A 14,960-nucleotide genomic window follows, 5' to 3' on the forward strand; every position below is an offset into this window, starting at 1 on the left:
TAACCTCTCTAATCACTGAACTACTGCTCTGGATATGCAGAGTCTACTTCTAGTCTGAATTTAACCCAGCAGCACTTAGCATTGAGATTCTTCATATTCTGAAGAGACCCACCAGGAAGTGGCAGATAACATGGGTGGCTGCTGTTTCTATAGAGACCAGTAGTGGACAAACTGTCAGATTTATGACTTTGGTGAACTCTGAGATTATTTGATAGTTCTTTTAAAATTGAAGGCAATCTCTTCTAAAGATTTTTTTTCCAAATGTTCCTTTGTTGAATAGCAGCTAATATAGCCATTTCCTAGAGGTATTCGAATAAGCTTAGTCAACTGTATTTATTTATTTTGGGGGGGGGGGTGGTGTTGGTGGTACATGGTCTGGGAATCGAACCTGGGTCTCCCACATGAAGGCGAGCATTCTACCACTGAACCACTTCCGGAAAGGAATATCTGTTGGGGTTTTTTGATTGTTGTTTGTTGGTTTTTTTAGTCAGCTGTATTTTAGTATTTGAGATATACTGATAGGCTTTTCCTGTTGTATTACTTTTAGCTAATTTATTTTGTTTACATTTTTCAGTCACTTTAGTTTATTAGATTTCTTCTTTTTAGATTGTTATACTTGCTTCAGCAAGAAACCTCAAGCACAGAGCTGAAAACTGAATGTGCAGTGGTATTGGGAAGTCTTGCTATGGGTACTGAAAACAATGTCAAGTCTCTCCTGGACTGCCATATTATCCCTGCCTTACTGCAAGGTATGTAGGGAAGCCGTTTTGCACAAATAAAGATTAGAATCAGCTTGCAGTGTTTTATAGAGTGGTTGAAAGGATGAGTTACCAGTCTATTTTCTGTTAATAGGACTGCTGTCCCCAGACCTGAAGTTCATTGAGGCTTGCCTCCGATGCCTGCGTACCATCTTCACCAGTCCTGTCACTCCAGAGGAGCTACTGTATACAGTGAGTTTTAGATGTTCTTGAATCATCAGTTACATTCAGTAGTAGCATACTGAAGGATCTCAGAAGTCAGCATAACTGTTACTTTGTGAGACTTTAATATATTTGAATTCTTGTTTATTTTTAAGTATCAAATACTCTAGGCTATGTAAAGAAGTGAAAGATAAAGTCTCAGACCTTGAGGAATTTATGAACTCCTAAAAAAAAAAAAGACCCATTTTTATCTATGCACCTATACAAATTTAGCCAGTATATTTAATGCTAAATAAATGAAGGGGAGTTTAACTCACTTTAGGTTAAAGTTCAACAGAGTAAACTTTATAGGGCAGCTAGAATTTGACTTGGTTCTTGAATAATGGTAAGATTTAGAAAAGTGGAGAAGCAGGAGGCCATTCTAGAAGTATCTGTTTGAGACAGAATATATGGAAGTGGGCAGAATATTTAGTCTAAGGGGGAGAGGACATCAGTGTTAGTTTCAACTGGACAGGTGAACCAGAACCAGTTTGCCAGGCTAGAATCAAAGGATACCTGTGAGAGCATCTTAAGTTCTTCAGAGTCAATCAGTGGTTTTCAAAAGCTTCAAAGTTTTTGAGGGGATCCTTTTACCTGTTGATTACATGAAATTTTCTTAATGAAAATTATTCAGGGCAGTGTATTTCAAACACTTTTATCCTCAATTCACTGTGAGAAGTGTATTTTACATTGCCATACTATACATATGTATAAATTTATATAAAGTATGTGTATGTGTGTGAATAATGAAGTTTCACAAAACCCTTCCATAAATGAAATATATTCCGGTTTCTCTTTTCTTCTTTTTCATTTTGAGAACATGCTGTTTATGATTCTCTGAGCTAACACAGAATATCAGATTGTCAGATAGGACACGCATGAATCAGAGATCTCAATCTAGAATCAAGCTTTACTAAAATTTCAATATATAAGCAGTGAAGAGGCATAGGCAAAGCAGGCAGGAGGGGGAAATTTCATATGGCTGTTTTGTCCTTCCTTCCTTCTCATATCAGATGCAGGTTTTTCTGGCCCAGAATGATGTATGAGATGGTCTGTAAGTGAGGTTTATGGGTCATCTTATATAGTGAGCAGTATCTATATTATGAAACATCTCAATTTTATACCTCAGAGACTTATATAGTTTATGCAAAATTCTTTAGGGAGCCATGCCTCATAAATCCAGAGATTGGTTACTGCAGTAGTTCTAAACTTGACCATGCATCAGAATTACCTAGAGGATTTATTAAAACAAACTAGACCCTTCCTCCAAAGTTTCTGATTCAGTGGGGTGGGGCCAGTGAATTTGCATTTCTACTAAGTTCCCAGGTGTACTAATTTACTTACTAGAAGCAGTAAAGCAGAATTACTGTAAGCAGTTCTAAACCAGAGACATCCTGCTTATAGCATTCTATAGAGACAGACTGTTTTCCTAGTAGATGTCATCAGTCTATTTTTCCAGAGGTCTGGTAATCATATTTTCAGGGAGATTAAACCAGATCACCTGCCTTCTTTTTTGTACCCTAAGAGCTTCTCTTATTCCTGAGCTCTCAAGCTTTTAATATGGGAAGAATTCCAACCAGTTGCTATAATTCCTTCCTCTTATCTCTACACTGATTTCATATCCACTAATGGATCACAATGCACAATTAGGAAAACTCTGGCCTACACCTCCTTAGCATTTTTAGTACACAAGAAGAATTAAGATCCAGGGAGGTTAAGTGAATTCCACAGTGGAAGTGCCTAAATTACAAAATATCTCAATTTATACCTCAGAGACAGTGGCGAATCCATGAAAGGTGTGGTATGGTAGGGAGATACCTATCAGAAAGCAGTGTTTCAGTGTAATTAACTTCCTCTGTGAGCTGGATTGTGTAGAGGCTAACTATTTATTATAGCAACTCATGCACTGAAGTAGAAATAGATCGGTCCAGTCAGAGGAAAGAAGGATTTCTAGTTTGAAATCCTCTTTACCAAACAAGTGACTTTGGGCAAATTATGTAATTGTTCTTTGCCTTGTTTAATCACCTGTAAACTGCAGGTATCCAATACAAATCAAATGGCAGAAAGAGGGCAGGTATGAAGAAATGGGATGGAGACTGTTGTAACTGAGGAAAACGAAGGGATGGGAGAGCAATGAAAGAAAGGAAGAAGGTGGAAGTAGCTCTAGGAACTTAATTAGAAGTTTTTAAATCTACCTCTTGATTTGACTGTTTTGTCTTAGCCGGTATCTGCTTCCCTGTCTTCTGCCAATGGAATCATAATTTCCTCTCCCCACTCTTATTCTCTGCAGAATAGACATGTGCTGATAGTTTCATCTTCTCTCTTCTTTTTTTTGTATCTCACTTTATTTGAGATTCTCGAAGTTTTTTATTCTGTTTTTAAACTGCTTGTGATAACTAAGAGGGTCATACTAACAAGCAAGGGGATCAACAGCCTTTTCTTAGTTTTTATATACCTTGAGAATATAAAAACCTTGAGTTTTTTAGCCTTTATTTAGTTTTTACATACCTTGAGTAGTCTCTTCTTTATAAAGGAAACTATAAATATTGTTCGTCCCAACAGTGATGTTCAAGTGATTTTCCTTCCTTCTCCTTTATCGTTTGTGGTGAGGTTCCTCAAAGTGCAGTCTATAGACTGTAGACCAGCAGGACCAGTTTCAAATGGAAGCTAGTTAGAATACAGAATGTTAGGTCCTACCTCGGTCTCCTACATCAGAAAATGTATATTGAAATCCCCTGGGAATTTGCATGCATGTTCATATTTGAGAAGTACATCTCTAGAATTTGTGAGAGCATGGTTGTCATATGAACTAGGAGATGTGACTTAAGTATCCTATTTCACCCGTGTTTCAGGCCAAATTCCCCTATCAACTATTACTTCCTTTTGTTTTCTAAATAAAAAATTCCTAGAGAACTCTGCAGCAGAATGAATTGACTTTTTCTCTTTTCCTGTAACATCACGTATGTTGCTAAGTGTCATCAGTAGGCAGAGTGGACTATGAGAAGTTGCTAATGATCTAAATTGTCTTATTCAGATTGAAAATAGTTAACTATAGTCATTATGAGAAATTATTAGTGCTTAGTGAAATTTACCATAACATCTCAGAGATCAAAACTGTCAGGCTTTATTTTTATAAAATAATTCCTTCTTAGAAGCTATTTATTATTATAAAGTTTATTATTTACCTCACATTTCAGTTTCAGAACGGGTTACTGTCAAGAGTCTTATTGAAGTCATTTTATTTGTTTGTTTTTTTGAAGTCATTTTATTATATTATAGGAGAGAAGTTGAGCATTTCCTACTCTCTTTTTGGTTGTCAAGGTTGAATCTTAAAGCCCCTTTCTTTGTCCTTTGTCTAGACGGTTTTGATAGCCATGTTGCTTTTGTTTTGCTGTGTTCCTTATAGAGACTTCATTTAGTGTCATTAAGATTCTAGATACAATGACTGTGTACCTACTCATGAAAATATTTTGTCAAGTGCACAAAAATATTTTGTCCTTGTTGCTGTGCTCTCCTTTTCTTCAACTCCAGGATGCTACAGTGATACCACACCTTATGGCGCTGCTTAGCAGGAGCCGTTACACCCAAGAGTACATCTGTCAGATCTTCTCACACTGCTGTAAAGTAAGAACCAGAATAAATGTTCTCTATTATGTAAAATCTTATATGCCTTTAGGAGATATACCTTCATTGTGTATCTTCACAAAGATAGTCTATTCATATATAAGCAAACCAATGTACCTATTTTTTCTTTTTTTACACACAAATAGTGGCATACTTAATAAACCTTACATTTTTCACTTAACATATCTTGAAGGCTATTCCATATTAATACATAAGAAGCTCCTTCATTTTTTTAAACAGCTGCATAATATTTTATTGTATAGATGTATAATGTATTTAACCAGTACTCTATTATTGACATTTACTTTGTTTCCATTTTTATGCCCTTACAAAACAGTGCTCCTACAAATACCTTGTACATAGGGCATTTTATAAGTGGAATTGCTGAGTCAAAGAGGACAAACATTTGTGATTTTTCCACATGATGTGTTTTATGGGTTGTACTATTTTATAATCACCAGCAGAGTGTGATAATAATTGTTTCCCCACCTCCTCAGTTTCCACTTTGTTGGAAATTGTTTTTAGTGATCTCATACAAGGAGAAATGAGAGCGGTTCTTCTCTGCTCATTGTTGAAAGACATTTCTCTGTTAATAAAAAGACCAAAACCTAAATTGAAGGGTTCTGTGAAATGCTAGTTATTTTGCTTCATAGCTTTTATCTTGAGTGTAGTTTTTGATAATTGTGGGTGATGATTTATTTGCAATCTCTTTTATGTGTTGGGGAGAATTGTGAGTATCAGAAATACCTAGTGACCTGCAAGAAAATTTAAGAAAGATGGTGAGAGCCATCTTTTTTTTTTTTTTAACAATAGAAAAATATTGGCTACTGGTTTATTTTTCCAAATGAGCAATAGGCTATTTACAAATAAGCAGATCTCCAATAATATATATTAAAATGGTAATCCTTATCATTGTTTGAAATCTAAATAAAAAAAGATTAAGGCACATTTGATCTGTGAGTTTAAAACAAACTTTCTGATGTAGTGAGAGATTCATTTTACTTTTGTACCCCCCAAACACATGAGCAACAAAATTGTCAAAGAACACTTAATATTTAGTAAAACGGTAAGGAATGTAAAAATTAAGGAGGGGAATGTTTTCAAAAGGAAATCTTTGGAGATTAGTTTACTACAAGTAAAACATACTCAAAACTGGATCTCCAAAAGGAAATCTTTGGAGATCAGTTTACTGCAAGTAAAACATACCAAACTGATAGACATAAATATTCATAGCTAACAGGTACTCCAGAAAGAGCAATGCTTGAAACAGTGGATATTAAATAAATTAAAGGTTCTTCAAATACAAAGTCGAAAACAAAACAGTAATTAAAGAGTGAAATAACCATTTCCATCAACATAACACAGGAAAGATGAAGTGAACAAAACCAGGTACAAGTTTTCCCCAATGTTTTTATCAGAGTGTTTTTTTTTCTTTTTCTTTAAGCTTACATGCATCAGATTTATTACAATAATTCTTTGCCATTCTAAATATTAATATTTTACCCTTAAAGAGAAGGGTCGGGAAGAGAGATAATGCCAAATCTTTTCTGAATTTACAGCGAGATCCATTTAGGCTAACCCAGTGACAGTTGGTCTGTACAACTAGAAGAGCCAACTGCATTCTGCTTTCCTCACTGCTCTTGCCTATAGAACTTAAAGGACCTATAGAACTATACCTGTAGAACTTAAAGGACCATTTCGCATTTCAGTTGTAAAATTAGGAAACGTGGTTCTAATTGTGTTGTCATTGTAGGAGAGCTTTCCAGAGTTGAACCTTTTCCCTCAAATTGTGCTTTCTAGAAATTAAGTTGTATAAATTGTAAAAATGCAGTTTTTAAAACTACACTCTAGCAACAAAGACACAGGTGGGATAATATGTTGTGTTCTTCAGTGGGGTGTCTGTCTTCATCTTGCATATTCCTTAGCTGCTGAATGTTACAGCAGAAAGTACACAGAGATAGCATACTGGAATTTTAAATATGGCCCTGGTGTCAGCCGACTAGTGGATCTGGGCTTGCCTTTTTACCTCCCTAGATCTTTTTCCTTAGGAGAAAAATAACAAACTTGATTTGGCTAATCTCTATTACTTGTTTTACTTATAAATATTCATGTCTCTATGATTTCAGTCCTTTGAAGAGTCATATATATCACCAAATAATTGATTTGTAGAATATGTTATGCTACATAGTAACATTGATAATTAGCTGTATAGTTATTTCTTTGGAAATACAGCCATTTGCTACCCAGAGTTTTCTTTTGAAAATATTTGGTATGAGCATTTCTGAGAATCTGTAATACCTAGTTGAACTCCTATAGTTGGTTTATTCATTGATTCATTTCTTAGCTTTCGTGTGTTAAATCTAATTATTTGGATAATGCCCCACAGCATTTCAAATTTGGTATTCACACTAGAAGTTTGAATAGTAAATTGATTCAGAGGTCCCCAATTAGTGGTTCTTAAGCGATGAGTTTGCATACCAAGGGTTTAAACTCTCTAGAATGGATGAACAAATTACCCCCAATGTAGCATTAACTTAACAATTAACAAATATTTAACATTAACAAACATTAAACATTTTTTCAAAAAATACAGATTAACAAAAGATAAAATTTTTAATAAACCTACCACCCAGAATAAATGAATGTTAATATTCTGGTTTATGTGTTTCCAGATTCTTATTTTACATACATATCTTTTTTTTTTTTAACCAGAACAAATAATACTATATGTAATATTTTATACTTTTTTCATTCAGTGTAGTTCAATCATACTTCTGTAATAAATATACTTTTACAGTCTTTTTTTTCTTTTTTGGTTTTTAAAAAGGAAAATTTAATAAGTTACGAATTTACCATTCTAGTCTGTGAAAATGTCCAACTAAGGCAGGGAAAGAACCTTAATTCAAGGAAGGCTGACAGGTCAGGAGCACCTCTGTCAGCTGGGTAGTCATGTGGCTGGCATCTGCTGGTCCCTTGCTCCTGGGCTCCATTGCTTTCAGCCTCTGTTTCTGTAGGGGTTCCTCACTTTGCTTCTCCAAGGCTGGCTTTCCTCTCTTGGTTTCCCTTGGCTCTCTCCAGGTTCTGGCTTGCTTAACATCTCATGGCGATGTCTGCTGGGCTCCAAGCATCTCCAAACATAATGTGTCTATTCTCTGAAGCAACTGTCTCCAGGTGTCTACGTCTGCTCTCTCTTTGGGCTCTGAGGCTTCTTTTGTTTCTGAGGTTCTGTCATTTCTCTACATTCTTATTTTTAATTACTACATTGTATTCCACAGTTTACTCAAGCAAACCTCCATTGTACATTTTAGGTATTTTCTAATTTCTATTATAAACCGTCTTTTCAGTGTTATTGAAACTGCATCTTAGCGCACATCTTTAGGTTATTTTAGGATCAGTTACCAGAGTGCAGTTGCTTGATATATGTATTGTTACATACTCTTCCAGAAGGATATAACTGTACTTTTGCAGTACCTGAAAATATTGATATTCTCAGGGCTTGAATTTTAAAAAAAATATTTTTATTGAGATATCTTTACGTACCATACATTTCACCCAAAGTATACAATTAATGGCTTACCACATCATCACAGAGTTATACATTCATCACTGTGATCATTTTTAGAACATTTGCATCAATCCAGAAAAAGAAATAAAATGAAAAAAGAAAAACTCATACATGCATACTCCTTACCTCTTCCTCTCATTGACCACTAGTATTGCAGTTATTGACCACTAGTATTGCAGTCTACCCAATTTTTTTTTACCACTTATCCCATGCCTATTATTTATTTGTTCTTATTTTTTTTACTTATCTGTCTAGACCCTGGATAAAGGGAGTGTCAGCCACAACATTTTCACAATTAATGGTTACATTATAGAAGCTATATAGTTACACAGTTGTCTTCGAGAAACAAGGCTACTGGAACACAGTTCAACAGTTTTAAGTACTTCCCTCTAGTCACTCCAATAATCCATAAACTAAAAAGGAGTATTTATATAATCCATAAGAATAGCCTCCAGAATAACCTCTTGACTCTGTTTGAAATCTCTCAGCCACTGAAAATTATTTTGTCTCATTTTTCTCTCCCCTCTCTTGGTCAGGAAGGCTTTCTCAATCCCATGATGTTGGGTCCCGGCTCATCCCTAGGAGATTTACACCACTAGGAGTCAAGACCCACTTGACATGGGTGGCGGGGTGGGGGGTAAGGGCAATGAGTTGTCTGCCAGGTAGGCTTAGAGAGGCCACATCTGAGCAATGAAAGAGGTTCTCTGGGGGGTGGTTCTTAGACATAATTAAAAGTAGGCTTAGCTTCTCCGTTGCAGGAATAAGTTTCATAGGGCCAAGCCCCAAGAACGAGGGCTCGGCCTATTAAATTGATTGTCCCCAGTGGTTGTCAGAATATCAGGTATTCCCCAGGTAGGAAATTTAATATTTCCTCCTTTCTCCCCAGTTCCTCGAGAGGACTTTGCAAATTACTCTGGTATGTATCAGGGCATTACACTATCCTGTACAAACCAATAATATCTCACACCCTATTTGAGATTCCATGTAATTATGGTGTTCAAATAAACGGACCATACAAGTTAAATTAGATAGTGTGCTGCCTGAAGTATAAATTTTGCATGAGATAAACATCTTTTCCTTTGGTCTTGCACAGAATTTGAAGTTTTAAAATATAGACCATATCATCTTTTACTCTCTGTTCCGATTTATTTTAGTCCTATCCAAATCAGCTTCATTCATATCTCTAGTTGAAGTTGGATCACCTTTTCAGCTTTTAAAAAAGTTGCTGTATGGGCTAGTGCTGTCTTTCATAGCTTCAGAGCTCTAACTTTGAGTCTTAGGTGTCACACAAATACCCAAAGTTCTAGGGAATGATAAGGTTATACACAAATAGCTCAGCATCTCAGAATTGAGAATATAATTTGATTATATGTGACTGCTGTAAGAGCTTACAATCAGGAGCCTTTATAAATAGGCTCTAACCTGATAACCTATGCTCTTGATTTCGGTTGTCCAAGTTTGTTTTATTATAGTTAGTCCATATGAGTGAGGCATGATAGTATTTGTTTTGTTTCTGACATTTTGTTCAACATACTGTCCTCGAGGTTCATTCATCTAGTTGCATGCCTTACAACTTCATTCCTTATTGCTGTTGCTTAATAGTCCATTGTATGTGAACACCATAGTTCCTCCTTCCATTTCTCAGTGGATCTACCCTTGGGCCACCTCCATCCATTGCAAATCATGAACAGTGCCACCATAAACACCAGTGTGCAAATGTTCATTCATGTCCCCACTCTCAGTTCCTCCAAGTATATACCTAACAACAGTGTTGCGGAATCATATGGCATCCCCTCTCCTAGCCTCCTGTGGAGCCACCACACTGCCCTCCAGAGGGGCTGCACCACTTTGTTTCCCTACCGACAGTGAATAGGTACATCTCTGTCTACACTTTCTCCATTTTCAGTTTTATTTACACATCATACAATCCAACCTAAGTTAAAAATCAGTGATTCCTTGTATACTCACATAGCCATTCCTTCACCACCACAATCAATATGAGGACATTTTCTTTTCTTCCTCAAAGAATCCCATATCTACCTCCTTCATATTCCCTGTTTACTGACATTTGGTTTTGGCATATTGCCTTCGTTACATTCAGTAGAAGGATATTACAATGTTATTGTTAACTATAGACCGTAGTATGCATTGATTGTATTTTTTATCCTGTATACCATCCCATTTTCAACACCTTGCAATGTTTACACTCATTAGTTCTGCCTCCTGCAAGAACATTCTTATATTTGTGCCTTTACTCACCATCATTGTCCTCTCTAGGCATTGCTAAGTTAATACCATCTCAGTTTTGATCCTCTGTGTTTCCTTCTGGTGTCATATGTGCCCCCAACCTCCTCCCTCAACTATGCACACACTTAGCTTTGTTCAGTGTACTTATATTATTGTACTACCATCAGATAGTATTGTACTACTATCTGGATCTTTTCAGTCAGTCCTATTCACATTCTATGTTCCGTCACTACCAAATGCCCAATCTCTACCCTCTTTCTGTCTCCTGATAACCTGTGTTCTCAAAGTTCCCTCATTAATGTTCATATTAGTGAGACAGTATAGCATTTGTCCTTTTGTTTCTGGCTAATTTCACTCAGCATAATGTCCTTAAGGTTCATCCACTTTGTTACATGATTTATGACTTTATTCTGTCTTACAGTTGTGTAATATTCCATCGTATGTATATACTACAGCTTGTTTAGCCACTTGTTCATTGATGGACATTTGGGCTGTTTCTATCTCTTGGCAATTATGAATAATGCTGCTATAAACATTGGTGTGCAAATGTCTGTTTATGTCCTTGCCTTCCGTTCCTCTGAATATACCTAGTAATGGGGTTACTGGATCATATGGCAATTCTATTCTTAGCTTCCTGAGGAACCGCCAAACTGTTTTCCAGAGCAGTTGCACCATGCAAACTCGAATGTTTAGGTCTTTGATCCATTTTGAGTTAATATAGGATGTGAGATATAGATCCTCTTTCCTTTTTTTGTATATGAATATCCAGTTCTCTAAAGACCATCTGTTGAAGAGGCTGCTTTGTCCGAAGTGAGTTTACTTGACTGCCTTAACAAAGATCAGTTGTCCATAGATGAGAGGGTCTATTTCTGAACACTCTGTTCGATTCCATTGGTCAGTACTTCTGTCTTTATGCCAGTACCATGCTGTTTTGACCCATTGTAGCTTCGTCATATACTATAAAGTCAGGTAGTGTGAGACATCCCATTTCATTTTTCTTTCTCAAGATATTTTTAGCTATTCCAGGCACCCTGCCCTTCCACATAAATTTGATTTTTGGTTTTTCTGTTTCTGCAAAGTAAGTTGTTAGAGATTTTAGTTGGTATTGCATTGAATCTAGAAATCAATTTGGGTAGAATTGATATCTTAACTATATTTAGTCTTCCAACCCATGAATGAGGTATGCCCTTCATTTCTTAGGTCTTCCGTGATTTCTTTTAGCAATTTCTTGTACTTTTCTGTGTATAGGTCTTTTATATACTCAGTTAAATTTATTCTTAAATATTTGATTCTTTTGGTTGCTGTTATAAATGGAATTTTTTTCTTGATTCCCTCCTCGGATTGCTCATTCCTAGTATATAGAAACACAACTGATTTTTGAGTATTGCTCTTGTACCCTGCCACTTTGCTGTACTCATTTTTTAACTGTAGTAGCTTTGCTGCAGATTTTTCAGGATTTTTGACATATAGTATCATATAATCTGTAGACAGCATTTTACTTCTTCCTTTCCAATTTGGATGCCTTTTATTTCCTTTTCTTGTCTAACTGCTCTGGCTAGAACTTCCAGCACAATGTTGAATAACATTGGTGACAGTAGGCATCCTTGTCTAGTTTCTGATCTTAGAGGGAAAGCTTTCAGTCTTTGCTTATTGAGGACAATGTTAGCCGTGAGTTTTTCATATATTCCCTTAATCATGTTGAGGAAGTGCCCTTCTATTCCTATCGTTGGAAGGGTTTTTATCAGGAAAGGATATTAATTTTGTCAACTGCCTTTTCTGCATCAATCAAGATGATTGTTTGTTTTTTCCACTTTGACTTATTGATATGATATTATACATTAGTTGATTTTCCTGTGCTGAACCAGCCTTGCATATCTGGAATAAATCCCACTTGGTCATGGTGTATAATTATTTTCATGTGCTGCTGGATTTGATTTGCAAGTATTTTGTTGAGGATTTTTGCATCTATATTCGTGAAAGAGATCACTCTGTAATTTTCTTTTCTTGTATATTTATCTGTCTTTGGTATTAAGGTGATGCTGTCTTCATAGAATGAGCTATGTAGCTTTCCCTCTTCAATTTTATGAAGAGTTTGAGCATGATTGGTACTAATTCTTTCTTGAATGCTTGGTAGAATTGACATGTGACATAATCTGGTCCTTGACTTTTCTTTTTTGGGAGCATTTTGATGACCGAGTCAATCTCTTTACTTGTGATTGGTTTGTTTAAGTCATCTATTTCTTCTTGAGTCAGTGTTGGTTGTTCATGCCTTTCTGAGAAGTTGTCCATTTCGTCTAGGTTGTCTAGTTTATTAACATGTAGTTGCTCATAGTAACTGCTCATTAGCTCCTTTATATCTGTGGGGTCAGTAGTTAGTTATGTCTCCTTTCCCATTTCTGATTGTATTTATTCATCTCCTCTCTTTCACTCTCTCTCTCTTTTTTTTTTTTTTTTTTTTGGCAGCTTAGCTAAGGTCCATCAGTTTTGTTGATTTTTCTCAAAGAACCAATTTCCTGTTTGGTTGATTTTCTCAATTGTTTTCATGTTCTCAGTTTAATTTGTGTTTGCTCTAATCTTTATTATTTCTTTCCTTTTGTTTGTGTAGGCATTAGTTTGTTGTTCTTCTAGTTCTTCCAGGTGAGCAGTTAATCCTCAATTTTTGGTGTTTCTTCCTTATTAATATAGGTATTTAGGGTAATAAATTTCCCTGTCAGCACCGCCTTTGCTGCATCAAAACCTATAGGTTTTGATATGTTGTGTTTTCTTTTTTATTTGCCTGGAGATATGTGCCAGTTAGAAAGGATTATATACCCTAGAAAAGCCATGTTCTAATCTTTTTTTTTAAATACCAAAAAACACCAAGCAAATGCAAACATTACTATTTTGATCATTCCGTTCTACATATATAATCAGTAATTCACAGTATCATCACATAGTTGCATATTCATCATCATAATCATTTCTTGGAACATTTGCATCTATTAGAAAAAGAAATAAAATGAAAACAGAAAAAAAATTTATACATACCATACCCCTTACCCCTCCCTTTCATTGAATACTAGCATTTTAAACTAAATTTATTGTAACATTTGTTCCCCCTGTTATTTATTTTTATTCCATATGTTCTACTCATCTGTTGACAAGGTAGATAAAAGGAGCATCAGACACAAGGTTTTCACAATCACACAGTCACATTGTGAAAGCTGTATCATTATACAATTGTCATCAAGAAACATGGCTACTGAAACGCAGCTCTACATTTTCAGGCAGTTCCTTCCAGCCTCTCCATTATATCTCGGATAAGAAGGTGGTATCTACTTAATGTGTAAGAATAACCTCCAGGATAACCTCTTGACTCTGTTTGGAATCTCTCAGCCATTGACATTTTGTCTCATTTCACTCTTCCCCCTTTTGGTCAAGAAGATTTTCTCAATCCCTTGATGCTGAGTCCCAGCTCATTCTAGAGTTCTTCTCAATCCCTTGATGCCGAGTCTCAGCTCATTCTAGGATTTCTGTCCCAAGTTGCCAGGAAGGTCTACACCCCTGGGAGTCATGTCCCATGTAGACAGGGGGAGGATGGTGAGTTTGCTTGTTATATTGGCTGGAAAGAGAGGCCACATCTGAGCAACAAAAGAGGTTCTCTTGGGGGTGACTCCTAGGCCTAATTTTAAGTAGGATTGACCTATCCTTTGTGGGGTTAGGTTTCATATGAACAAACCCCAAGACTGGGGGCCCAGCCCATAGCTTTTGGTTGTCCACACTGCTTGTGAGAATATCAAGAATTCAACTTGGGGCTTCCGGAGAAGATGGCGGCTTAGGAAGACACACGGGTCTTAGTTCCTCCTCCAGAACAGCTACTAAAGGAATAGAAACGGTACAGAACAGCTCCCGGAGCCACGACAGAGACCAAAAAGACAGCGTACCCCATTCTGGAACGGCTGAACCGATAGGGAGAATCCGCTGCGGTGAGATAGCCGAGGGGCGTGCACTTCCCTGGGCCGGGGCGGCTGGCAGCCGGAGTCCCTCCCTCCCTCCTTCCCGGGCCGGCTGGGAGAATTGGACAGGCGGTACCCTCAAGCTGCGGCGGCCAGTGCCCCCCCCACGCGCGGCCTCCCAGGCCGGCTGGGAAAATTGGATAGGAGGTCCCCCAAGTGGCAGAGGCCGGCAAACAGGGTCCCTTCCACACCCGTGGCTTCCCGGTCCGGCTGGAAACGTTGGATCGGCACTCCCCCAAGCCGCGGAGGCTGGCGCCCCCCGCCATGCTTGGTTTCCCAGGCCGGCTGGGAGATTTGGACCGGCACTCCCCCAAGCCGCTTCGGCTGGCAACCCTCCCCCACAGCGAGAGTTTTCCAAAGTTAAAGGAGACACAGCATCTTTTACTGGTGAGACCTACAGACAGACGAGTGCCACGAGCGCCACATACTGGGCAGGATAAGAAAACAGAGCCCAGAGATTTCACAGGAAAATCTTTCAACCTGCTGGATCCCTCATCCAGGGAAATCTGATTAAATGCCCAGACACCAGCAGAAAATAACGGATCACGCTAGGAAAATTGAATATGGCCC

At 37.3% G+C, this 14,960-nt stretch overlaps 1 protein-coding gene across 4 annotated transcripts in view; it reads left to right on the plus strand.

Annotated features, from left to right (window-relative positions):
* Positions 1-14,960, plus strand: part of ARMC8 (armadillo repeat containing 8) — a 142,747-nt gene that overhangs the window by 40,976 nt on the left and 86,811 nt on the right. For 3 of the 4 annotated variants that reach the window (XM_077130226.1, XM_077130227.1, XM_077130229.1), the window contains 3 exons: positions 607-749; positions 853-950; positions 4,491-4,583. In XM_077130226.1, the coding sequence (XP_076986341.1) occupies positions 607-749; positions 853-950; positions 4,491-4,583 (334 nt within the window). The remainder of the gene's footprint in view (positions 1-606; positions 750-852; positions 951-4,490; positions 4,584-14,960) is intronic. The other variant, XM_077130228.1, reaches the window with a different exon arrangement.

The sequence above is a fragment of the Tamandua tetradactyla genome, chromosome 15 (genome assembly GCF_023851605.1).
Source record: "Tamandua tetradactyla isolate mTamTet1 chromosome 15, mTamTet1.pri, whole genome shotgun sequence".
NCBI classification, from domain to species: domain Eukaryota; kingdom Metazoa; phylum Chordata; class Mammalia; order Pilosa; family Myrmecophagidae; genus Tamandua; species Tamandua tetradactyla.